At 66.3% G+C, this 24750-nt stretch overlaps 3 protein-coding genes across 12 annotated transcripts; all 3 read left to right on the top strand.

Moving 5' to 3' along the window:
* Positions 1-167: 167 nt before the first annotated feature.
* Positions 168-4859, top strand: FGF17 (fibroblast growth factor 17). Of its 2 annotated transcripts, XM_086767883.1 has the most exons (5): positions 168-532; positions 718-754; positions 2579-2756; positions 3781-3887; positions 4222-4859. In XM_086767883.1, exons 1-5 carry the CDS (start codon positions 168-170, stop codon positions 4516-4518), a joined length of 984 nt encoding a protein of 327 aa, XP_086624009.1. In that variant the 3' UTR covers positions 4519-4859. The 2 variants fall into 2 exon arrangements, with proteins under 2 accessions (XP_086624009.1, XP_086624010.1); XM_086767884.1 differs by lacking the exon at positions 168-532 and having other exon boundaries at positions 731-754; positions 2612-2756.
* A 2587-nt stretch (positions 4860-7446) lies between these two features.
* On the top strand, positions 7447-18232 carry DMTN (dematin actin binding protein). 4 transcript variants are annotated; one of them, XM_086767817.1, is made up of 17 exons: positions 9220-9432; positions 13339-13402; positions 13716-13772; positions 14268-14342; positions 14463-14618; positions 14726-14770; positions 14883-14991; positions 15125-15181; positions 15257-15409; positions 15512-15621; positions 15710-15815; positions 15912-15976; positions 16064-16112; positions 16298-16305; positions 16560-16619; positions 16711-16791; positions 16881-18232. In XM_086767817.1, the coding sequence occupies exons 3-17, from the start codon at positions 13755-13757 to the stop codon at positions 16992-16994; spliced, it is 1206 nt and encodes a 401-aa protein (XP_086623943.1). In that variant the 5' UTR covers positions 9220-9432; positions 13339-13402; positions 13716-13754; the 3' UTR covers positions 16995-18232. The 4 variants fall into 4 exon arrangements, with proteins under 4 accessions (XP_086623940.1, XP_086623943.1, XP_086623942.1 ...); XM_086767814.1 differs by lacking the exons at positions 9220-9432; positions 16298-16305; positions 16560-16619; positions 16711-16791; positions 16881-18232 and adding an exon at positions 7447-7531 and having other exon boundaries at positions 16064-16150; XM_086767815.1 differs by lacking the exons at positions 9220-9432; positions 16298-16305; positions 16560-16619; positions 16711-16791; positions 16881-18232 and adding an exon at positions 11819-11840 and having other exon boundaries at positions 16064-16150.
* Positions 18233-18352: 120 nt separating this feature from the next.
* Positions 18353-24750, top strand: LOC147597402 (actin filament-associated protein 1-like 2). 6 transcript variants are annotated; one of them, XM_086767810.1, is made up of 18 exons: positions 18353-18503; positions 19713-19907; positions 20935-21063; positions 21166-21225; positions 21326-21402; positions 21636-21726; positions 21801-22018; positions 22096-22275; positions 22493-22576; positions 22741-22834; positions 22905-23122; positions 23211-23341; positions 23419-23539; positions 23642-23735; positions 23850-23999; positions 24088-24248; positions 24330-24443; positions 24529-24750. In XM_086767810.1, exons 1-18 carry the CDS (start codon positions 18488-18490, stop codon positions 24553-24555), a joined length of 2160 nt encoding a protein of 719 aa, XP_086623936.1. In that variant the 5' UTR covers positions 18353-18487; the 3' UTR covers positions 24556-24750. The 6 variants fall into 6 exon arrangements, with proteins under 6 accessions (XP_086623936.1, XP_086623935.1, XP_086623934.1 ...); XM_086767809.1 differs by having other exon boundaries at positions 23639-23735; positions 24333-24443; XM_086767808.1 differs by having other exon boundaries at positions 23639-23735.

Raw genomic sequence — 24750 nt, 5'->3', positions numbered from 1 at the left:
CCATCGCCGGCCTGGGAGCGGGTGGGGGCTGGCGGCTCGACGCAGCCGGGGGGGCCGCCCTTGACAATTTTTCCCTCTAGCTGCTGCTGGAGCGAGACGCAAACTGGGGTCCAGCCCAAGGACGGGAGGCTGATGGGGTGGGGAGGCTGGGGACAGGATGGATCTGGATGTCCCCAAAGCATAGGACACGCAGCCCGCAGGGCCGGAGGAGGAGAGGACTCGACCCCGGCTGCCTCCCCCATGCTCCGTCGCCGCCGCTGCTCCGAAGACGTTGGCATCGCACGTGGGCTCGCCGGCGCGGCCGCAGCCTGGCTTTCACCCCGCTTTTCCCTCTCCCGCCCCGAACGGGGGGATCACCCGAGGAAGGAGGGGACAGGCTGCTCCTCGGCTTTCCCTGCCCCGGCGGGGATGTGCCGGCGGTGAGGGAGGGCAGGATTGCGGAGAGCCCGTCACCGTTGCCTTCGTTTCATGCCGGTGTCTGGGGGGCTTCGGCCAGCGCCATGCAGCCCCTCACCCTGCAGAACCTCTCCATGTAAGCCCCTTGTCGCAATTCTTCCCCACCCGGGTTTATCAGGAGTTTTATTCTTATTTATTCTATTACTTGTGCGGGGGGGAGGGGGGGGAGAAGATAAAACAACTAACCCTGAACAAACCTCCCTGTTTCTCCCTTTTTTTTTCTCTTTTTTTTTTTTTTTTTTTTTTGGTCTCCCACCGCAGATGTTTCCAGCTCCTCATGTTCTCCTGTCAGACCCAGGTACGTGGAAATCTTTTACTAAGGGGGGATGAGGCGGCCGGTACGCGCCCACCCTGAGCGGTGCCCAGCTGCGGGCGGGGGGAAGGATGCTGGCGGGGTTGGGTACCAGCCTGTGCCCACCAGCATCATCCCGGGAGGGGCCGCAACGGGATGCTACCGGGGGGTCTGCGATGGAGGGGCCCGGGGCGAGGCGGTGGGGGAGCCGTCCCGGGACAGGCGATACATCTCTCGCAGCCTTGCTCGGGACGTGCCAAATCCCTCAGCCTTGAGCTCCCGGGGCCGGACGCTGCCCTGGCTCGCGCCGAGGCCGGCTGCCGAGGGGGTTAACGGGGCAGAGCAGGTTCTGGTGTCCCCCATCACGCCAGCTGGGGTGGTGTGAGGTTCGAGACCCCCCCCTTTTCTCTCTCCCCCCCACCCTCTCCGGCTGCACCATCCCTTTTTGTGTGCTTTAGAAAGGCAGTGGCTATTAAAATGCACTGTTCCATATCAGCACCCTCTGCTCCAGAGCCCGAACAAAACCCCCGTAGCTGCCGGCCCCAGCAGCCTTAATACTTGCTCGGGACCTTTTTTCTTTTTTTTTTTTCTTTTTTTTTTTTTTTTTCTTTTCCCAAGGTAAATGCTTTTATTTCTTTGAAAATGAGAGGGGAAGGGAACCGCCTTTGATGGAGAGGGGCCGCTCCCCCAGCCCACCTCCTCGGCCAGCCCCAAAGGCTTTAAAGTGGATCCTGGCAGGAAATGAGTCCCCAGGGGCAGACAAAAGTGGTGGGGAGTTGGGGGGCAGGCAGTGCCCCCCACCATCCGCTGTTCCCCCTCTGCAAGAGCAGGCAGGGCCGTGTCCCCTTGCGCCGGGCTTCGCGCCCAGCGAGGTGATGCTGCGGCCCAGGGGTCCCGCAGGTCCCATGCATCCAGCCGAGGCTGTGCACCCCAAACTGGGCACCAGACCCCCAAACGCATCCCTGCGGGGTGAGCTCCCGGGCCCACAACCGTTTCAGAGCTGGTTTTTGGGCCAGCATCCCTTGGGCAGCTGCGATGTTACCCTGAGCCCCGGCTTCCCATTCACGCCGGGATGAAACCAAGTCTTCCCTTAAGATGCTCCAGTTTGAGTCCAGTGTGAGGATGGGGGCTGACCCCAGCACTAATTTCCCCCCCTCCCCAACTCATCTGCACTAATTACCCCACAATAACCCTCGTGAGCTTGTGCTGCCCCGTTAGCGTGAGCCACGGAGCAGGTTGGGGTCCACAAGATGTTTCATTCCTCTGGTCCCGGGGCTGGGATGGACTGGGAGGGGACAGCTCCGCTCCTGGGACACCCAGCCCGGCTTTGGGTGGGTCTTACCCCACTGTGAGGGTCCCAGGGGGTGTTTTGCAAGCTCAGCCCTTGCATCCCAGCCTGCCCTTCGTACCCGCCCGGGAGCAGCGGGTGCTGCCCGAGCAGGAGATGCTGCTGAGCATCCGTCCGGGGCCGGCAGCTGCAGCTCGACCCCGATCCCAGGGGACCATGCCCGGAGGAGAGCATCCTTCCCTGGAGACCCTGCATCCTCCTCATGGGGTGCAAAGCAGCGTTTTTTCCTCTCCTCACCCACTGCACCAGTGTCTTTTCGGTCCAAAGTGTCTGCTCAGTGCCTTCATCGCTGCTCGCAGGGGACCAGTTTGGCTGGCGATGGCTGGGGCTCTCCCAGACCCACGAACGGGGGTGGTGGGTCCATCTCCGTGTCCCCCCGGGGGCCAACCCCAGCCCTCCCGCCCCGCCGGGCTCCCCGCTCCGTCCCCTTGCCGTCGGCTCTCCAAAACAAATTGATTTTATTTTTCCCTTTGTAAACAAAGGGGGAGAATCAACCGTCTCCTAATTTTAACCAGTACGTGAGGGACCAGGGTGCCGTGAGCGACCAGCTGAGCCGGCGGCAGATCAGGGAGTACCAGCTCTACAGCCGGACCAGCGGCAAGCACGTCCAGGTGAACGGCAAAAGGATCACCGCCACCGCCGAGGACGGCAACAAATTCGGTAAGGGGCCGCCGGCTGCCCGGAGGGGTTGATCCGCAGCCCGGGATGGACGTAGGCTGGAAAAACTGGGGAAACGTCCCTTCCCGGAGGAGATTTGCGGGTGGAATGAGGGGTGCAGGAAGGTTTTCATCGCCCCAGCTGGGTGGTTTTATACCCAAAAAATCTGCTAAATAACTCCCATGAGAGCACAGCTCCTACCCAGCCAGCCTTGACCTCAAAACTTCCAAATTTCGCATTTCCCTGGTACCACGCAGCGTTTATAAGCTCTGTATGCAGGGATTCTGCTCTCTAATCTCTTCCCGGTGTGAGACAGGCAGCTTTTCCGGGAGGAGAATCACCAGATCCCAGCATCAGCCTCTTAAATATCCGTACATGATGGGCAGCCCACCCCGGCCACATCACCTTTCCCCATGGTTTTCCAGGGCCTCCCCAGCCCTGACGCCACGCTGATGGGCATCACATCCCTGCAAAGCATCCAAAAGCTTCGGGAAAGGCTTTTTCAAAAGCCGGTGAGCGGCGAGGCCGATTCCCCACCTTTCCAGGTCTTTCCCTGAATTCTCACTGCCGGCTCGGGATGTCGGGAACGCGGGGCTGGCCGGGGTCATTGGTTTCAGTGTCGGCTCCCAACGTTTCGCAGCCGCCGCTGCGTTGTAGACAAACAATGAGGACAAGGATAATTAACCCGCCGGGCGCTGGGCTCGGTCTGGCCCTGGAGAACCCATTGAATCACCGACAATGCGGATGTGCTGGGGTCGGGGGCGGGGTGGGGGGGTGGAAGTGGCTGTTTTTCTCCCCAACGCCCGGTTTGACTCTGTTGGGTTTTAACAAAGGCTCTTTAGCATCGTGGCTGGGGAGCATCCCGCGGCTGCGGGGGCTCGCCATCCTCCTGGCCCCGCAGGCGATGGGCAGGGAGGGATGCCGGGGTGGAGAGGGAGGCAGGGAGAAGGGGAGGGAGGTGGTGAGGGTGCTGCAGCCCCTGTGGGACATGTTTTTTTTTCCCCCCTCCTTGGTCCTCTCCTCGCAGCCAAGCTCATCGTGGAGACGGACACCTTCGGGAGCCGCGTCCGCATCAAGGGGGCTGAGAGCGAGAAGTACATCTGCATGAGCAAGAGGGGCAAGCTCGTCGGGAAAGTGAGTCCTGGTCCCCCCCACACTCACCCTCCGCGTGTCCCCGGAGCTCAGCTTGGGCATCCCACTGGGTAGCTGGAGCCAGGACGCTCGGCTAGTCCCAAGTCATAGGGGCTGGGTGGTGCGGTGGGGGGCTCTCCCTGCCCCCCAGAAGCTGCCACTGCCCATTCTCCTCCCTCAGCACCAGCTCCTGCAAGGAGAAGCCCCCGGAGACCTGGCCGTGGGGTGCTGGGGTTGGTCTCATGGTGGAAGCGGCAGGGATGGGGTGGGGGGTGTCATCCCCACGCCCTCAGCCCCGTCCCCACGGGTGCTAAGTGCCCCTCTCCATCTCCCGCAGCCCAACGGGAAGAGCAAGGACTGCATCTTCACGGAGATCGTGCTGGAGAACAACTACACGGCTTTCCAGAACGCCCGCTACGAGGGCTGGTACATGGCCTTCACGCGCAAGGGCCGGCCCCGCAAAGCCTCCCGCAGCCGCCAGAACCAGCGGGAAGCCCACTTCATCAAGCGCCTCTACCGCGGGCAGCTGCCCTTCCCCAACAACGCCGAGCGGCAGAAGCAGTTCGAGTTCGTGGGCTCATCCTCCCCTACGCGCCGCACGCGCCGCACCCGAGCCCCTCGCCCGCGCACGTAACGCCCGGACTCGCCCCTGGCTGGGCACTGCCCCTCCTCATCCTCAAAGCCTTCAGCCTCGCCAGGCTCTGCCCTTTCTGCCGGCACCCTTCAGCACTGTTTTTTTCCTCACTTTTTCCAAAAGATGCTCTATTTTTGTACTCGTCTTGGGCAGGTCGGGGAGCGCACCCTTCGGGCGTGGTCACTGGGTCCCTTCATCCCCGGAGCATCCTGTGGTACCCACATTCACCCCCCACACCCCCCTCTGCCCAGCCCCCCTTGGCAGCCCCTCAGAGACTTGTCCCCATGCTACCGAGGGCTGCGAGCCCCCATCCACACGCCCTGTCCCACACCGATCTGGTTCTCAGTGCCAGGGATGGATGGGACTGGCCACGATTCCACGGGACATTCCCACTGGAGTGGGATGGAGAGCCCCGGGATCAGTGGGGTGATGGGGAGTGTGGGGTGCTGGTCAGTCTGTCTGTCTCCAGAGGGGAGGCTGGGGGTCCCCAGGCATGCAAACCCCGGGGCCAGCACTTGTATCCCCACAGCCATGGGGTCTCTGCCTTATTTATTGGAGGCGATGCTCCGTGCCCTTTCCCAGAGGCGTGGGGACACGCGTGGGTGCCCACCAGCCTCCCCTGGCCAAAGTGGAACTGCCCCTAGGTTATTTTTATTGGTTTGGATGGGTTGTTTGTGCGTTTTTACAAGCTCTGCTGTTTCCTTTACGAGTCGGTTTTAGGCCTAAACAGTTAGACTTTGGAATTCATTTGTGTAAAGGAGGAAACCCCCAGGCAAATAAAAGCGAGTGTCTAGACTGCTGGGGACTGGGGGAGTTTTCGTTCCTGTGCTAAGGCCTGGCTGCAGGCACAGGGTCTCCTCGCCCACCCCGGGGAGGGGATGCGATGCCGCATGGGAGGGGGATGAGGGTGGCTGCTGGTGGGGCCTCCCTGTGTCCCAGTCCCTGTCTGTGCTCCCCTGTTCCCTGCCCTGGGGTGTCTGCTGCATCCTGGTGCACAGGGCATCACCCTCTGTGTGGTATCCAGTGTGGTACCGGCTGCTTCCCCACATGCCATCGCTCTCGGTGAGGTACCCGATGTGGTACCGGCTGCTTCCCCATGTGGCGTCAACCCCAGTGTGGTACCTGGCGTGGTGCCTGCTGCTTCCCCACATGGCATCGCGCCTGGTGTGGTACCCACTGTGGTACCCAGTGCGGTACCCACTGCTTCCCCATATGGCATCGCCCTCAGCATGGTACCCAGGGTGGTATGCGCTGCTTCTCCACGTGGCATCGCTCTCGGCGTGGTACCCGATGTGGTACCTGCTGCTTCCCCCACAGGGCATCACCCCCAGTGTGCTACCTGGTGTGGTACCAGCTGCTTCCCCACATGGCATCACCCTTGCTGTGGTACCCAGTGTGGTACCCGCTGCTTCTCCACATGGCATCACCCCCAGTGTGGTACCTGGTGTGGTACCGGCTGCTTCCCCACACGGCATTGCCCTTGGCGTGGTACCCGGCCAACCTGTCCCCCCCGACCCCCAGCTCAGTGCCCCCAGCCCGTGCCGGCCCACCCTCCCCGTAATTGCGTTCCCCTCCGCCAAGGCCCTGGGAGGCGGCAGCCGGACGGCGGGGAGGAGGTAATCCCTTCGCCGGGGCTCACCCAGCCCCTACAAAGCCTAATGCGGGGTGGGGGGACACGGCCGGTGGGGGGGCGGTGGGGAGAAAATTATAACAGTTTGAGTTAAATGAAGCTTTAAAGCAGAAAAAGAAATGCAACACCCAGCAATTACAGCTGAACAATGCGCCCGGCGCTGCCTGCCCAGGTGTGGTGGGCAGGAATTAGCCGAGCGGCTGGGGTAATTTTATTCCCCCCCCCCCCCCCGCGCCCCGTTTCCTTCGGCCCCACAGCCCCGGCTCCTTGTTTCCGCAGGAATTCGAGACATTCTTGAAAGGAGAGGGCTTTGAGAAAGGGGCCGACTGGGTCCGGACCCTCCCTACCCCACCACCCCCTCCCCAATTTAGCTTCAAAGGTAGAGGAGTTCCTTTTGTGTAATCTCCGCTTTAATTTTTTCCCTGTCCCTTTTTCGCCCCCCCTTCTCTTCTCCTTCCCAAGCCCTTCCTCTCTTTTCTTTCAGGGTTTTCCCCTTCCTCCCCTCTCTTTCTTCTCGACCTCCCGGGATAGAAAGGGCTCGGAAGGGTGAGTCCTTTTTAATTATGAGCGGGGAAAGGGGGGGGGGGGAAATCCTCACACTGCTTCTTTCTTGTTTTTTGAGGTGAGACCTGGGGCGGGGGGCGGAGGTGGGGACAGGAATGTCCTCTGTGCAGAAAGTGCACTGGAGGATGTCCCGCCCCGCCGCGGCATGCCCAGCCGTTCCCAAGGCTCTGCTTTGGGGGGTGCTGGGGGTCCTTGGGGTGCTTGGGGGGGCTTAGGATGCTCAGGGGGGGCTGCGCGGCCAGCGTGGGCATGACCCTAGAGCAACCACCTCACTGCGGAGGTGATGGGTGACAGCCCCCTGCCCTGCTGCCGGCCACGGCCCCGTGGTCCTTGTACCCCGCAGCGTCCCAGTCCCGACAGAGGCCTCCCATCACTGGGGGGGGCAGGGGCCAGTGTCCCCTGGGACATGGGACACATCCAGGCCAGCCCTCAGCAGGCTGCTGCCACTGGGCTTCTCTGGGGCGATGCTCCCTGCAAACCCAGCAGCCCTGCGATGGGGCAGAGGGGAAAATTTGGGGTCGGGCAGCTGCCTCGTGGAGGGATGCAGGGGCTGTGTCCCACCCTGGGGCTGCGGGAAGGCTCCTCGCTCCTGTCCCACAGGGCAACGAGGCCGAAGGATGCTCCTGTACATCCTCCATCGCTCAGCGAGGCCGAAGGCGGCTCCTGCACATCCTCCATCGCTCGGCTCCAGCCGGTTGCGGCGGGAGGCGGTCGCTGTAGCAACGTGCGGTGCGGCGCAGGGGAGGGGATGCTCGGCGCAGGCATGGCTCCCGGCGGACGGGCAGAGCTGCCTGCGGCAGGCCATGGGCTCGCTTGAAGGTAGGGCCCTGCTACCCCCTGCCCCCTCAGAACCCCCCCTTGCCAGGGGGCTGGCAGCAGCTTGTCCTGGGTCTGGCTTTGAAGGGCATCGCCGGGATGAGGGGCGATGCTGTGGGGCTGGCGGCACGCGGGGGGGACGCGGTGAGCGTGTCCAGGCGCGGTGGGCGCACGCGAGGGTGTGAGAGCCAGCGCGTGGTGCCCGGCTGTCCGGCCGGTGCAGGGTGCGCGCATTTCCAAACTCCTTCCTCCCTCCGGGCAACCCCAGGCCCTGGGCACGCGGTGCGGGGTGCCGAGCCCACGGCGGGCGCCGTGGCCGGTTCAGACACCCGAGCGGCCCCCAGGCGCAGGTGGCAGCCGCCAAGCAGCCGCTGCAGTCGTCTTCATGCTTGAGAAACTGGGTTAGCACGGAGGAGGCAGCCGCAGCCTCGATTATTCATGTGCACGGCCCCAGGGGACGGCCGGCGCGGCTGGGGCTGGCGAAGCCCCTCCGGTGTCGGGGCACGGGGGCACCTCGGGGCCGAGGCCGTGGTGCTCTTGGTCCAATGAGCCAGGCTGGCCCTGGCGCCAAAGGGCGTGGGTGTGCACCCCCCCAGATGCGCATCCCTGGGCATGCATCCCCCCAGATGTGCATCCAGGGGTTCCGGTAGCCCTCGCTTGAGCCAGGAGGGAAACTGAGGCAGCAAACAGCATCGAGTGCGGCGCCGGGGAGAGGATCCAGAAACGGAGCTGCTGTCACCAGGCAGCTCTCTCCCACACAGAGCCCGGAATAGACACCGGCTCCCGGTGCTGCGGCACCAACGCAGCCCCGCCACCCCCGGGGGGGGGGTCCAGCCGTGGTACCAGTCCCTCACCAGTCAATGGGTTCTGGGCCAAGCCCATGTGCCAAGGGGCTCCGAGGGTGGCCACAGCCTCCCTGCTCTAGCCCAGCCCAGGGGCTGCACTGCGGCCCCCCAGGATCTGGGGGTTTGAGATGGGGGGGCTCTTCCCGGGACAGGGCAGCGTTTGCAGAGGTCAGGGTTTGGTTTTTAGCAGATGCTCGACACCTCCCAGGCTGTTGCTGGGCTCCGTTGGCTCCGGAGATGGAAATTCCTGCCGTTTCCCCTCCCAGTGCAGTGAGGGATGGGTGCCGCTCTCGGACCCCCCCCCAGCCCCAGACTGGGATCTGCGCCGGATTGGGGGTGTCATCCTCGCCCACTACCGACCATCCATCCTGCAGCCCAGCCCACCCCACGCGCAGTGGGGTGCTCAGCCCCCCCCACCCCCCCCCCCCCGCCTCGGGGATGCCAACACCCCAGCCTGGGTGTGGTGGGGGGCGCAGGGGATGCTGTTTGCGGGGGGGGCTGGAGGAGGGGGGTGCTGGGGACCCCCGGTACGGGCCGGGCTCTGTGCGGCAGGCCGGGTTTGTGGATGTTTTCCTCCCTCTTTGTGCCGGGGAAGCGGCGGGAGCCAATACTGCTTCGTCATGATGCCGGCTAATTCTCCTCTTGTTCGGAAAGAGACCGAGCCAGCACAGCCGAGGTGGGGAGAGGCGAGCGGCACCCACGCACCCACCCACCCACGCACCCACCCACGCACCCACTCACCCACGCGCGCCCCAGCCCGGCACCCCCGCAGCGGGTTTATCGGTGCGGCGGGCGGCACAGCCCCGGGGGTGCTGGGTTTGGGAGATAGGCTCGCACGCCCGCACGCACCCGCCCGCACGCCCGCGCCCCGCTGTCACGCTCTCGGATGCGCGCCGCAGCAGCAAGCGCGTCGCCGGTGGCTCGGCCGCAGCCGGGGCAGCGGGGCCAGCAGCCCACGGGGTAATTTGGTAGCCAAAGCGAGCGGAGGAGGCCAGGGGTGCCCCCCTCGTCCCCCTCTAGATCCCCACGGCTGGAGGCATGCGGTGTCCCCGTCCCTAGGTGAGTGGCCGCGTCCCCGACGTTCGGTGGGGAGGAGGGAGGTGGCCACGGGTGGGGGACCCACGGCCAGGGGGGTGTGGGTGGGCCGGTTCATCGGGGTCTCGGCATCGGCCGCGCTTTGCTCTCCCGTCGCCGTCCCGGTGCCGTCGCTCCCCCTCCCCCGGCTCTGCGTAGCCCCCGTTCTCGGGGGGTGGGGGGGCTGGAGACAGCCCCACGTCTCGTCCCTCGGCTTCTGCCGTGTCCCCCCCCACCTCCACGCCCGGCACTGCAAAGGCAGCTGTCCTTGCCGTGGGGGGGCCGTGGGGACAGGGAGGGCGGTGACCCAAGGCGGGGACACAGACTCCATCGCGGGAGGATGTACCCCTCCTCGGGCCCCCACCCGTGTCCCCTCCCTGGCAGCGCAGCTCTCCCAGCACCCCCACTTCACCCCACACCCCTCCCCGGGACACCCCCTCCCAGCAGCGACGTCGCCTGCCCTCCTTCCCTACGGACGTTGCTATCCACACCCTGTGTCCCCAGGGAGGAGGCCATTCCCAGCCCCATTTGTGGAGTGAGTTTGTGAAGTCTCAGCCCCGTTCCCATCACCCCGGGCGCGGGCTGTGACGGGGTTTGCGTGCAGCATGGTGAGGCTGTGGCAATCGGGGTCTTGCCATGGGCATGGGATTTTGGAGCCCCTCCTCCACCGCCCCTTTCTCCTGGCCACACCCAGCCCCACTGACAAGGCATGGAGGGGGCCAAACTCCCACTGCCCAACCCCCGGGACATTGGGGAGTTACCTGGGAGGGGAAAACTGGGGTGCAAAGCTCAGCCCCCCCAGCTCTTGGCCGTGGAGGGGGGCATCTCCCACAGGGGGGGTCAGCTCTTGGCCGTGGGCGTGTGGGGCTGGTGGTCAGCCTGGGCTAAGCCCAGCCTCTCCCGAGAAGACCTGGGCCACCAGCTGCCACCTGGGCTCTGGGGAGCCCCCGGCCACATCCCCCTGCCCAGTGTCCCCCCAGGCAGGTGCCTCGCTGCGGCGGCCCCGTGTGTGGCATCGGGGTACCCGGGGACCTGCCACCCCGGGGTGCTCAACACAGGGCATCCCCTGATGCTGCGCCCGGGGCCTGTAGAACTGGGGGCTCCTCGGGGTCCAGGGTCATCCCCAGACCCATGCCAGGAGCCCCGAAGAGATGCGTCCTCCACGCAGACCCCTGGCAGGTCCCTCCCGGCCCCTCTGCGTGTGGGATGAGCAGGCTAATCCCATTTTAATCCCAGATTACGTGCCACGTGAGCCGCTGCCTGCTTTGGGCAGCAGCGTGGCCGTCAAGGCCGTATAGGGCAGGGGGGCCAGGATCGGATCCCCCCATTCAGAGGGCTGGGCATCCCCACTCTAAACCCGGGGGGGCTCGGAGCCTCCCGGCAGGGCTGGTGGCCAGCAGAGCAGTTGGGTTGGCCCAGATCCCTCGGATGGGAGGAACGGAGCAGCCGGAGGAGGTGGAAATGCCCCCTTCATCTCCAACCTCTCCAGGATGGGCCGGGCAGATTGCTGCTATCCCCCTCCCCAGGCAGGGAAACTGAGGCACGGAGCAGCCCTGTGTCTGCGGGAGGGGAGATGGACAGGGTGCACCCTCCGCCCCAGGGGATGGAAAAATCCCAGGGGCCAGGCGCTGGCAGCCGGTGGCTTTTAAGGCCACCGAGGCGTCCCCTGGGCAGGGTGCAGCGGCACGGAAGCGATGGGCTGTCAATAGCCGAAGGGTCGCCGGGCGATGCTCCAGTGGGGAGGGAAAGGACGAGAAACAGGACAAAGGAGGAACCGGACACCGGTGAGACGCGGGTCGGGGACCCACGTGCTCCCCGCCGCCTCGGCCCCGCTGCGATCGAGTTGCTGGTGGGGCCCACACTGTGCGGCGGTGCCTCAGTTTCCCCCCGGCCAGGCCGGGAGGATGCTCGCTGCCTCTCCCGTGCCGTGTTTGTTCGGGGTCTGTGGCAGGAGGAGGAGGAGGAGGCGGAGGCCGGGGCTGGGCTGGAAAGTGCCGGACGCCGTTCCCAGGGCTGGCGGGAACCGTCTGTTCGGGGAACTTGTGACCCCGTCGTGTTCCCCCCTCATCCGCCGCTGGCGAGGAGCCGGGGCAGCTGCGGGAGCTGCAGGGTGCCCGTGCCCAGCTCCACGGCAAGGGCAGGGCAGGCGGTGAGGAGGAGGAGGAGGGTGAGGGGAGGAAGGCTGAGGGCGTCCCTGCCTGCTCCCCCCAAAGCGAGGGGGTTTGTGCAGCCTGGCCCCCCGCCCGGCTGCCGGCAGCTTGATGGCTTTGGCGGCTGCGAAAAATCAAATCCGGATTTCCTCGGGGTGGGGAGGAGGGAACTGGCCTCTTCCCGCCGCAGCGGCGGCCCTCCCCACGGCCTCCCCCCAGCACGCGCGGCACCCCTGCAGCCCGGTAAGCCCCCTGCCCGCACATGGTCCGTCTGTCTGTCCATCCATCCTTCCCTCCATCGCTCTTCCTCTTCCTACGCATCCCTGCCCAGCGCCTTTCTCTCTCCACTCCGGGCCAAGGGCCGTGGGTACCCGCTCTGGGAGGGGGGCACGGCGTTACCCCACCCCACCTCGCCCCGCTCCCCCTCGCCCTCCTGGCCAGGAAAATCCCAAACACGCGCCAGGCCGGCCTTATCTCTGGGAGCAAGGGAGCGTGCGGGGAACCTGCCAGCGAGGGCTGCTGGGGAGATTGGAGGTTGCCATGGGGAGCGAGGCTGCCATCGGGGCGGTGGCTCCCTGTTTGCCCCAGATAAGGCGTCCCCATGTCCCCAGGCTCGGGGGGCGGACCGTGCCCAAGCTGGTTGTGCAGCCCCAGCACCCCTCGCCAGCCCTTCGGCTCCGTCACAGCATCTCTCCGCGCCCCTGGCTCCGGCTTGTTTTCCTTCGCCCTCAGCATCCGCATTCACGCGTCCCCGCACCCACCCTCCCGCCGCTTCCCCTGCCTCCTGCTCTTTGCTATCTCATCCATCTGCTCACCGCCACTGCGTCCCCACTGCCTGCCCCCAGCCCTCCCGTGCCCCCTGCGCCACGGTGGGCCGCGAGCTGGAGGCGGTGGGCTGCCCCGGTTCTGTCGCTGGAAAGTGTGAGCTCATGGGTGCGCGAGGCGGCCGCCGCTTCCCCGGACAATGCAGCCTTGTGCCACTCTCGGTGCCGATCCGGGGGTTCCCGTCCCACCGGCACTGGGTCCCGCAGACCCTCCCAGTGCCAAAACTGGGGGTTATTTGTGGCAGGGTGGTCTGCAAGGAGCCACTGGCAGAGCCTCCTTGTCCCGGCTCGACCCTTGGACGAGCGAGCCAAGGGGGATACCTCGCAACTGGGCTGGCTGTCAGCAGCTGGAGGATGCTCTGGTCCTTCTCCACCTCTGCATCCCTCAGGGATGGATTCTGCATCCACGCTGGGAGCCGTGGGGCTGGGGGGCAGCGGGGCTGGGGGTCCCCAGAGGTGGTGGTGGAGGGGGTGGGCTTCAAGGCTGGAGGGCTCTGGGTGGTTGTTGTTGTTGCCCGGATTGCACGAGGTTTTTCCTGCACGCCCTCCCATCTGAAAGGAGAAATTTTGAGGAGAATGGGGAATTTTCCCCTTTGTGTGCGGCATTGTGGGTTTAAAGCACAGGGAGGGCTCAGGCCCCCGGGGGCTGCGGGGCAGGGGCTGAGCACGCCCCGTCCCGCGGCCGCTGGAGCCTTCTCGAGGCCACTGGCTGCCAGGGGGACAAAGGGCTTCATTACCTCTGCTCCGCTTGCCAGCGCTCGTCAGCAGCCGCCGAGCAGCGGGGCCGGCAGCCGGTACGGGCAGGGGTGGCACGCAGGGTGCTGCGGGCATCAGGGGGGTCTGTGAGGAGGACAAGGCTGAGCTTCGCACCTTCATCATCCTCCAAGCCACCATCACCTCTCTTGTCTCCATCGCAGAGGCAGCACCCGAGCCCCAGCCCGGCGTTAGCTCCCAGAGGGATGCGGAGCCACAGAGGCAGAGGTGAGTGGGGGTCTGGCATGCCCCCGTACCTCTCCCCTGCCCCAGGGGCAGACACAGAGCCATTCTGCCATCGCGGGGGACAATGGCATCCTCTGGCCAGCCTGTCCTGCTGCCAGTGCGTCAATATTTGGTGGTGGGGACATGCCAGCCTCGTGACGCATCAGAGTCCGGTGCATGGGGGGCTGCTGGGCTCAGCCCCATGGCAGGAGGGCGATGGGGAGCCGGGCTCTGCCCAGCCCCCTGCTGTCGGGCACCTCGGGGTGCTCCGTGCCCACCCTGGCAGTGCCCCAAAAGCTTTTCTCTCCCCACGCAGGACCCTGTGACTGACACAGCCCCTCCAGCCCACAGCTGAATGGAAAGACTGCAGAAGGTAAGGGGGGGCAATGGGCAGGGTGCTGGGGGGGCTTGGCAGGGAGCTGGGAGCCGTGGGACCCCTGCACCTAGGGAAGGGCCGCAGGGGCTGGTGGCCAAGGGCAGGGGCTGGTGGCCAAGGACATGGGCAGAGTCACCCTGGGATGCTGTCAGCAGGGCCCTGCCTTCCTCCTCCTCCTCCTCCTCCTCCCAGGCCAGCCTGGCAGCACCATCTAGTGGCAACGTGTCCCGGCCAGGCCACTGTCACCTCCCGGGTGTCCCCTGCCCCGAACCGCGACGCTGGAGCAAAGCAGACCCCAGCGCCCATCCAAAAACACCCCATCCCCAAGGGCGCTTTGCCCCGGTGCACTGAGGTCCGTGGGGCACAGGGGTGTCCCCGGGCCCCCCCCCTTGCCATGCCCTGGGGTCCTGACCGTGACCCTGAGCTCCTTCCGCGTGTCCCCCTGGCTGTGCCGGGGACGATGTTTGCTAAAATCTCCCATTTTCCCCCCAGCAACCGCTGACCTCCCCTGGGAGCGTCTGTTCCTCCCGTGGGTCCAGCGTCCCCGGATCGCCCTCCAGCATCGTGGTAAGAGGTGGCTTTGTGCCTCCCCAAACCCCCTCCACCACCCCGGCAGGGCCAACACTCCCCATTACCCAATATTCCCTTTTTACACCCAAAACCGAAGGTGTTTTCCCTTCCTTCCAGGCCAAAATGGACAACGAGGTTCTGGGCTACAAGGACCTGGCCGCCATCCCCAAGGACAAAGCGATCCTGGACATCGAGCGCCCCGACCTGATGATCTACGAACCCCACTTCACCTACTCGCTCATGGAGCATGTGGAGCTGCCGCGGAGCAGAGAGGTGAGGGTCCCCTTGGGCCACCCACGTCCCCTGGTTGATTTTGGGAGCCCCCCTGGACGGATGGTTCTGTGGGGCTACCGGAATAAATCCCTTCTTGCCTTCTGCAGCGCTCACTGTCTCCCAAATCCATCTCTCCTCCCCCGTCTCCGGAGGTGAGTAGCGATGCCGCTCGCCCCAGCTCTGGGATGCACACGGGGGCTCTGAGGAGGAGGAGGAGAGGAGGAGGGCGGTGATGCCCAATTGCCGGGGTCTCGCTGCCCGCAGGTCATCCGGGAATGGCTGGAGAGCCGGACCCCCGGCAGCACCCCGCAGCCCACCTCTCGCCAGAGCAGCAGCTCGGCCCGCAGCAGCGTGCAGCACTTCCATCGACCCGGTACTCTCCCCCGGCACCGTGACCCCCCCCTCAGGGCCCCCCCCGACCCCAAGTACAGACCCACCATGGGGGTCCGGGCAGCGGGTCTGCACAAACACCTTTCCCAGCCCCCCAACTCCCTTTTTCCGTGCAGAGACCGACACGACAGAGCTCAACATATACAAGAAGCCTCCGATCTACAGGCAGAAAGGTGAGGGGGGGTGTCCATCCCACGGGAAGGGGCACCCCAGGGCGCTGTCTCACCCCCCCCCCCCGCACCCCACAGACCACCATCCCGGCGCCCACCACGGGAAGCATCTCATAGAGGACCTGATCATCGAATCCTCCAAGTTCCCGGCGGCGCAGCCCCCCGACCCCAACCAGCCCGCCAAGATCGAGACCGACTACTGGCCGTGCCCCCCGTCCCTGGCCGTCGTGGGTAGGCGAGGGGAGGGGGTGGGCTGCGCCAGGGGGTTTATCTCCCCCCAGACGCCCCATAGGAGTGCTGGGGATGGACACAATGTCCCCTTTTCTCCCCCAGAGACGGAGTGGAGGAGGCGGATGGCCTCCAAGAGAGGGGAGGAGGAGGAAGAGGACCTGACAGAGGAGATGAAGAACCTACGTGAGCTCCAGAGGCAGGAGCTGAGCAAGGTGAGGGGCAGAGCAGGTGGGCGGGCACCCTGCGAGCGGCTGGGGGTGTGCTGGAACCAACCCCCTGCCCGTGTCCCTTCGCCCCCAGGTCACCTCCAACCTCGGGAAGCTGATCCTGAAGGAGGAAATGGAGAAATCTCTCCCTATTCGGAGAAAAACCCGCTCGCTGCCAGACCGGACACCTTTCCATACGTGTACGTGGGATGCTCTTCCCGCATCCCGTCCCTCCCCATCCCTAGGCGGCGGCTCTGTCTGCCGGCACCCCCTGACTCTCTCCTGCTCTCTCGTAGCTCTGCACATGGGGAGCTACAAGAGCTCCTCGCTGCCCGCCTCCGGCCGGAGCACCCTCACCCGGGTGAGTGGGCAGGCAGCCGCGTGGCCTCCCAGGGGGTTTTTGGGGGGTGGTCCCTGCTCTGATGCTGTTCCCCTCGTCCCCTCGCAGCTGCAGTCGGCAGAGTTCAGCTCGGCAGGCAGTGAGAAGGGCAGTCCGGGTGAGCATCAGCATCCCTCGTGATGTCCCGGGGGATGCAAGGGTGTCCCGAGGGATGGGGGATGCTGGGATGGAAGCCTGGGCTCAGCAGAGGGTGGGAAACCATCTCCTGGGCCTGGGGGAGGGTGGTGGGGGGACGCAGCGAGGGGTCCCCGGGGCTGAGTCCTGCTCCTCTCTGTTTTCCAGGCCTGCAGGTAAGCGCTCGTCCGGCTGCCGGTGAGGAGACCCAACGAGAGGGTGATGTATGCCGGGGAGGGGGGACACGGACACCAGGGAGGGGGGACACAGACACCAGGGCCACCCCTGTGATGGGTCCTGGAGGGGAGAGCTGGAGGTGGGGAGGGGGAGGAGGGTGTGCCAGTCCCATCACCTTTGTTCAGGTGGGAGAGGGCAGCCCTTTTGGGGGGGTGGGGGTCACCACGGCTGACGCTGGGCTTTGTCCTCCCAGAACGGCCAGCGTGGACGCATGGACAGAGGCAATTCCCTGCCCAGCATGCTGGAGCAAAAGGTGAGAGGGGCTGGGGGCTGGGGGGGTTGGGCGGGGATGAGGGGGGCTGCGGAGAGGGTCTTACAGCCTCGCCCCCCCCAACCCCCTGCAGATCTACCCCTACGAAATGCTGATGGTGACGAACCGAGGCCGCGTGAAGCTGCCGCCCGGCGTGGACAGGACCAGGCTGGAGGTAGGGGGCCAAACCGGGGTCGGGGGGTGGGATGCGGAGGTAGGGGGGTACCCGGCACCCCATCACCCTCCTGTTCCCCCACTCCGCAGCGCCACCTCTCCCCCGAGGATTTCCTGCGGGTTTTCGAGATGCCCCCCGAGGAGTTCAGCAAGCTGGCCCTCTGGAAGCGCAACGAGCTGAAGAAGAAAGCCTTCCTCTTCTGAGCCCTCCTCGGCCCCGAGCTCAGTCCGTGTCGCGCCGTGTAACCGCTTTAGGGCTCTCAGCCGGTTTTTACTAGGATCCCCCCTTCCCCTCTCCCCCAGCCCCCCCGGCTCTGCCCCCCACCTCGCTCCTCCTGCGACAAAAGGGCTCGGGGCAGGGGGGGCTCAAACCTGCCCCCGCCGCCTGGCTCGCAGCGGGACGATGGGGCTGGGGGCAGACGTGGAGCAGGCACGGTTCAGCCGGGAGGGGAGATGTGGGGGGGTCTCTGTGCTTTGTGCCCCCCTGTCCCTGCCCCGGGCACGCTGGCAGGGGCAGCGCCTGGCTCTGATTTCGGCCGGCCGGCAGCATGCTGGCGCCGGCGTGTGGGCAGCGGGGCGGCTTCCCTTCTCCCTGGGGTTGGCTGCCTTCGGCCCCCCCAACTCGGGGTGCCCCTCTGCCCCCCACGGTGTCCCTCTGCTCCCCGACACCCTCACCCCAAGATTTGGGCAGAGCCTGGAGGCCAACTCACTGCCAGACCGATGTGCTCCCAGCAAAGCCAGGCCTGCACCCCACCTTGCCCCCCTCCAGCCCCCCTTTTAACATCCCCCCCGGGTCCCTCCTGCGCCAGCCGCTGCAGCCAGGACCGCAGGGACACGTTCACTGCCAAAACCTGCCGGGCACCGGGCTGGCGAGGGGCACGGCTGGGATGCCGGCAAGTTCAGAGCACTGTGGGATGGGTGGCGGAGTGGGGGTCCCGGTGGGACCCCGGGGCAGCTCCTGCCGCATTTTGAACTGCAGATGCACCCGCAGCGGGGTGACGCATCGGGGACGCACCGAGGCGACGAAACGGGGCGATGCGGCCGGGCAGGACGGAGCGGGGCTCAGCACCGGGCAGCACCTTCCCTTCTCACACCTCTCCCACCCCCTCTTCAGGCACACGATTTTCGGGCAGGATCCCTCTGCCTTTGCACCCCTGGCCCCCCACGCTCCCCGGTTTCTGTTTTCCAGCCACTTTCCAGCCGCTAGACCTTGTTGGGATGTAAAGAATGTAATTTATTGGGAAATCACTGGCCCATACTTGCCTTTCACTGCTACAAACGACGTATCTATAAATATATATATATAATTATGGGTTGTTTTCTGACTGGACTACAGTGATTCACTTTCTCTTGTTTTGTTAGAGTTTATTTTATTTGCTGGTGTCGGAGAATCCGCGTGAGAGTGGTTTTTTTGCTTACAATTAAAGGTGAAATGGCTTTAACCCGCCTGGCTCCGCTGCTTTGCTTCATCCCCCTCCCAAATCCATCCCCCCGCCCCCGGCCCCGGGTCCCTGCAGATGGCGATGGTGATCCGAGGAGGATGCGGAGCCCTTCCCCGCCTTCCTCCCGCCCCGGTCGGGCTGTGCTGGGGGCCCGCAGGGCGGGGGCGAACCCAACCGGACCGGGGACGGCGTTGCCCCCCGGTCCTGGTACCGGTCCCGGGACCGGTTCCGTCGCGATGTGAGCGCGCCCGCACCATGGCCCGGCAGAGAGGTACGGGGCGGGGGTGGGGGGGGGTGAAGAGTGGGTAGGGGGTGTGCGTGGGGTGGAGCAGGGGTGCCCACGGCGGTGGGTGCGTGTAAAGGGGGTGCGGGGTGGATGCGTGCGAAGGGGGGGGGGGGGTGGAAGGGAAAAAAGGGGGGTTGCAGAGCGTGGGGCCGGGGCAGTGGGAGGGTGTGTGGGGCTGTAGGGAGGGAAGGGGTGCAGGGGGGCAAGGCGTGGGTGTCAGAGCAGGGACGGGCACTCGGGTGCCCCTGAACATGGCAGGGTGCCATGGCAGGGTGCGGGACGCTTCTTCCAGCACCCTCCCTGGGGCAATTTGGGGGTCCCCGGGCTTCGAGCCGTTGCCCAGGGCCTCCCCACAGTGACCGGTCGCTCGGCGGTCAGCAGCAGCTCCGGGCTCAGGACGGCCTCCGGCCTCCTCCTCTGAGTCATCCTGCGCTGGGCGAGAGCCGCCCCGAGCGCCGGAGCGGGGTCCTGGGGTGCCCCTGAGCCGCTGCTCCCCCCCCACCCCGCACCCCGCGGGGCTGAGCCCGGGGCATCTCTTGCACCTCGTTGCATGGAGAAAAACGCACGTGGCCGTGGGGCAGAGGTGCCAGCCCGGAATCGCCCGGGTGCTGGCATCACCCAGGGATGGTGCGCTCCCCTGGCATCCCTTGGGCATCCCTCTCCTTCCTCCTCCGAGGATGAGGATGCCATCGCGCTGGGCCACGTCCCGAAAGAGCAGGGCTCTTTGCTAGGAGGCGGTTGTGTGTTTTGGGGGGCGTTTTCCTCCCGCCCCGGGGAGCCAGGCAGCTGTTTTTCATCTCGGCTGCCTTCCCTTGGCCCCCGGCCGCAGGCAGCTGGCGCGGGCTCACGGGTGAGGGCAGCCCCTGCCCTCTCCGCACCGGGCTGCGGGCACGGCCGGGCACCGTGGGGCACGGGTCCCCTGCCCCACCAAGGGTATCGGGGTCTGCCGGGGGGCAGTGCAGGGGGAGGATGCGGGGGGGGACGAGTGGACGGAGATGTCATTGCCCAGGAATTCGGCCTGGGCGGAGGAGAGGAGAAAGGGAGGGAGAGGGAGAGCCAGGCACAACGGGCACGGGGGACAGTCCTCGTCACCCCGACGCTTGCCATCTGTCCGCAGGTCCCTTCGGCCGGCCCCTGCCCCAGCCCACCCCGCCAGCCCCTCCAGGGAGCTGATCCCCCCTTTCCCTTTCCCAGTTTCCAGGGAAATCCAGATGTTTGGGCCCAGCTCCGGCATTGCTCAGCCTCGCTGCCCTGCCAGATGTTTCCTCTCCCTCCGGGCAGGGGTGTGTGCTCCCCATCCGGGGACGCCGGGGAGGGGGATAGTGCTCCCCCCATGCCAGCATCTCTGCAGGGGCTTCACCCACGTCCCCTGCGACACACGTGGGACTGGTGGGCTCCTTTCCCCCACACACTCTCGCCTCCCTGGGGGCTGCCCCTGCCTTTGGGGCTGTGTGGCATCCCCGCCAGCCCGGAGTGGAGCAGGATGCAGGCATGTGGCAGGGCAGAGGGATACTGGGGTCACCCGGAGCATTACAGGGTGTCACCAGGGCAGCAGCCCAGCAGCAGCTTCACTGGGGTTGTCCCTCTTCCAGCTGGGAAATGGCAGGGGGATGGCGAGGGCAGGAGGCCGGGAGCCGAGTGGAGTGACATGCCAGGAGGGAGTGGGTTTCGACAGTGGGTTTTCATCCCAGCCAGGAGCAAGGAGGAAAGCTCAGAGCAGCCGGAGCAGAGCGATGCAAACCCCCTGGAGATGCATGGCTGGATCGGGGGGCATCTGCCTGCTCCACCGCCGCGGTCTCCCCCATCTCGGGGGTGACGGGGCGGAGGCAGTGCCGTAGCATCCCGCCACGCAGGGCGTGGGATTCCTGGCTTCCCCAGCCAGGCGAGGAGGCACAAAGCAGCTCCTTGTCCTGCTCCGTCCCTTCTCCTTGGCACAGCAGGGTCGGGGTCCCCGGCTGGCGCTGAGCCCCGACCCCGGTCCCTGCCCTCGGAGCAGGCAGCGGGTGAATGCTCAGCATTTTCGGTGTGCCTGGAGCAGCCTTCATCCGCTGCTCCCATGCGCCATGCCTCCTCCTCCTCCTCCTCCATGGCACAGAGGAGCAGTGCGTTGGGCTGCCCGACGCAGCCCCCGGCCATGGCTCCCTTCGCCCAACCGGGAACAAACCCGCTCTGTGAGCACACACAGAGGAGCCTTCAGCACCTCAGGTCCCCGTCCCCCCTCCTCATCCTCACCCGGCACTCCAGGCCCATCAATAGCGGGATTGTGCGGAGCCGGGGCAGGTGCCGGGAGCGGGGGCACGGGGCACGTAACCCCCACGTTTCTTTGCCCGCCATCAGAGACCCCCTGCCAGCCCTGCCCTCATCCTCCTCTACACGGTGTGATGGCACATCCCTGTCCCTGTCCCTGTCCCCACAGACCTGGACAAGCTGCTGTCGGACCTGCGATCCTTCCTGCTCATCCTGGACCGGGAAAGCCTCAGCGCGGCGGCTCGGGCCAAGAAAAAATCGGTGGCCGATCTCCTCTCCCGACTACAGAGCCCCCCGTGTGAGCGTGGGTCTGCGGGTGGGGGGGACCGCGGTCAGAGCCCGGTGGGCAGCGCGGGGACGGGGCCAGGAGCGGGGCTGTGACTGGGTGCTCCCCCCGCAGCAGAGGATGCAGAGTACATGATCATGCGTTGCCTCTCGCCTTCCCCGGGGACCCCGCAGGGTGAGTCGCACACCCTGACCCACACCCCGTTTCCACCGGCGGCTCTGGGGATGCTCCGGACCCGGCACACAGCTGCCAGTCCTGCTCTTCCCCCCCTAAGGAACCAGGACGGCGGATGCAACGGGAGGGAGAGCCCGCGAGTGCCCCCCACCCAGCACCCTGAGCCTGCACGGAGGGGTAAGGGTGGGCAGCGGAGGGGTTGGGGGGCTGCGGGAATGCCTGGGGGGCTGTGAGAATGGGACCCAGCAGCCATCCCGGCACTGCTCCTCGCTTGCACAGGGGACCAGCCAGGCTGGAAAGGTTCCGGTGCTGCCTGCCGGCTCCAGGCAGAGCCCCCCAGCAGCCCCTCAGGGACCCTGCGAGGTTCAACCCGGGGGGCAGCGCTTTCGGAGCACCCCTTCTCTCCCCAGAGCAAGGTGCCGGGCGCCTCACCATCCCCACCACCCGATGACTCCTATGAGGATGCCGAACCCCTTGACCGCGGCAGATGCTCCGGCTCCGGTGAGCATCCCACCACGCCCCCCCCCCCCAGCACCCTCGTGCACCCAGCACCCTGACTCCGTCCTGGCTCTCAGGTGGCACCGACACCGACAGCAGCCACTACGAGTCCTACGACGAGGATGAGGATGGCGTGACGGACCGTGCCCACTACCTGCGGCGACCCCCGGCCGCCGGCCTCGGCGCCGAGCCCCCCGGCCGCCCCGAGGCGCAGCTCTGCGGCTTCCTCTGGAGGAAGCGCTGGCTGGGGCAGTGGACGAAGCAGCTCTTCATCATCCGGGAGCACGTGCTGCTGGTGAGAGGCCGGAGGAGGACGGATAGAGGGTGGGGGCGGGGTCCCCTAGCTCTGCTGACCCCCCCGTGCCCCCGCAGTGTTTCGGGTGCGCCGCCGACCTGCAGCCGGCGCTGGAGCTGGACCTGCGAGGCTGCCGCGTCGCCTACAAAGCCAAGCGTGGCAAGAAGATGCCGCACGCCTTGAAGGTGACGGGGACGGCGGGCGAGGCGCTGGTCATCGGCTTCCAGAGCCGGCAGCAGGCTGAGGACTGGAGGAAGGTTTGGAGGTGTTGCAGCCTGGCAGAGCTCTGCGTGGGCAGGAGGGAGGGGTGGGCGGGGAGAAAACGGGGGGCACAGCCCTGCTGGGGTGCTCCCGAGGTGGCTGGGGATGGCGGTCTGGAGAACCCCTCTGTCCCCAGTCCCCAGGGGTGCCTGGAGCCCCGTTAGATGGGGGAGCGGGAGCCCAGGGATGCAGCGCTTCCCTCTTCCTTGGCAGGTGATCGAGGAGGTCAGCAGCGATGCCCCGAGCGGGCTGGCAGCCGTTGGCATCCCAGCGTCCCCCTCCTCGAGGTTGGGCAGGGTGAGCCGCTTGTCCTCCCCCGGGACCCCCAAGCATGACAAGAAGATGCCCCGATTCCCCCTGCCGCTGTCCCCCTTGGGTGATGCTTTGCCGTGGGGTGGGGGTCAGGGTGCAGGGGGGTTAAAAGCTGCAGGGGAAGGGGCTCTCTGGATCTCTGTTCGCAGGCTGCCAGGCCCCAGCGCGGTGAGGAGGAGGAGAAGGATTTCTCCCAGCAGAGCCCTGCCCGCAGCCCGCAGCCCGGAGAGGATGCCAAAGGAGGTGCGGTGCGTGGGGACGGGGCGAGGGGGTGTCCCCGCACCTCATGCCACCGCTGACGGGGGTCCCGCAGGTTTCCTGGCGGTGCGGCTGCGCGGGCGGTGGCAGCGGCTGTGGTGCGCGGTGCGGCGGGGAGCCCTGCGCATGTTCCCCGAGCCGGGCAGCACTCAGCGCCCCGTCTGCGCCCTGCGGCTGGAGGGCTGCGAGGTGTCCCCGGGGGCGGCCGCTGGTTCCCCCCAGCATCTTCGCATTCGCATCGCTCAGCGAGGCCGGGAGCTCGCCCTGCTGCAGGTGAGCAACCTCCCCGGCACCCCCACAACCCCCCAAACCCCTCACTTGGGGGGGACCCGCTGAGGCTGGACCCTCTGCCCCACACCAGACCCGTTCGGATGAGGAGCGGGAAGCCTGGCTGAAGACCCTGCGGGCCAGGGGAGGAGGGGAGCCGGCCGGCGACAGCTCCCGCGCCGAGACCCCCAGGCTGGGCGATGCCGGCAGCTGCCCTGCCGCGGGGTAAGGACACCCTGGCCAGAGCATGGCCGATCCCAGCCTTCCTCCTCCAGTGACGGGACCCCCATTCCTGCTTGCAGTGGGCTGCTGCTGCGCCGTGTCCCGACCCCCAACACCTACATGGATGACCCTTTCGGGCAGCTCCCACCAGCTGAGACCCCCAAACACCTCTACTCCAACACGGAGCGGCTGCAGCAGCTGGTAACCCCCTCCGACGCCCCTCAGCCCTTCCACACGAGCCCCAGGGCGAGGGGGACTGGCTCCCACCGTGGCCGCTTGCCCACGGGCTTCCTTCCGCAGCAGCAGAGCCTGGACCGAGCCGTGCAAGGGCAGCGCAGGAGACCCGTGTCCGCACTGCCCACCGCTGCCTGCGGCAACGCCCTGCCCTCGCAGGCAGGTGAGCAGGGGCTGGATTCTGCATCCTAGGGAGCAGTGGGGTCCCCCCGTGTACCCCAGCCCCACATGTTGGGATGAAGGCCATGGTGCCCTTCTCAGCATCCTTCCTCTCCAGCGTCGGCCGCGGCTCTCCGGGGCAGGGCCACCAGCCCGCAGCGGGCAGAGGTGAGCCCTGAGCTCCGGAGCAGGGATCTCTCCCGATCCCAGCGCACCCTGACGCTGCCTGAGAGGAAAGGAGCTCGGGATGGGCTGGATATCTTCATCGGTAAGACCGCAGAGGGGCTCTGCCCCTGTGCCGGGGGCTGCCTGGCCCTTGGCACCCGGGCTTGGCAGTGTCCCCTCTGTCCTTGCAGGAAAGAGAGCCTTCCCCAAACTGGAGGAGAAGGTGGGGCAACTGGAGAGGGCCTGCCGCGTGAAAGGCAGGCTGAAAGCCGGCTCCGAGATGAACTTGCTGGCCATCGGCAAGTCGCTGAAGGGCCACATCGCGGCCACCGCCAGCTCGGCTGCCTCCGAGGTGGGGGGCACACCGGGGACAGGCTGCAGGGCCCATGAAGGGTTTGAGAGGGAAGGCATCACCCTCTCCCCGTTTTTCCAGCAGGGCTCATTCCTCGCACCGCTGTTGAAGCGCACGGCGTCGGCCAAGAGCGCCCTGAAACCATCTCCCTCCCCGGTCATCGTGGAGAAGGGAAAAGTGCTGCAGAAGAGAAAGGTACCGGCGGGGCGAAGGTGGGCTGGGTACCACGCGTGGCACGGGGATGCTGAGGGGGTGACCGCTCGTCTCGGCCCCTCTCCAGGAGTGGGAGATGAAGTCTGCGATGTGACCAACGCCGCAGCAGCCCCCGGGGCAGCTCCCGCCCCGCAGACGTACCTGCCGGCCCGGGCATCTCTCGGCAGCACGTGGATCGTGCAGGAGCAGCCTGGTATCCTGGATTTTAACCATCAGTATCAACGCTACGACTACGCACATCTATTTTTTTTATATAGAGATATATATATACACACACACATATAAACTC

This window comes from Chlamydotis macqueenii, chromosome 27 (assembly GCF_036417535.1).
Source record: "Chlamydotis macqueenii isolate bChlMac1 chromosome 27, bChlMac1.mat, whole genome shotgun sequence".
In the NCBI taxonomy this organism is placed as follows: Eukaryota; Metazoa; Chordata; class Aves; order Otidiformes; family Otididae; genus Chlamydotis; species Chlamydotis macqueenii.
Note: the sequence above shows the minus strand (reverse complement) of the source record. Positions and strands in the feature narration are given on the sequence as shown.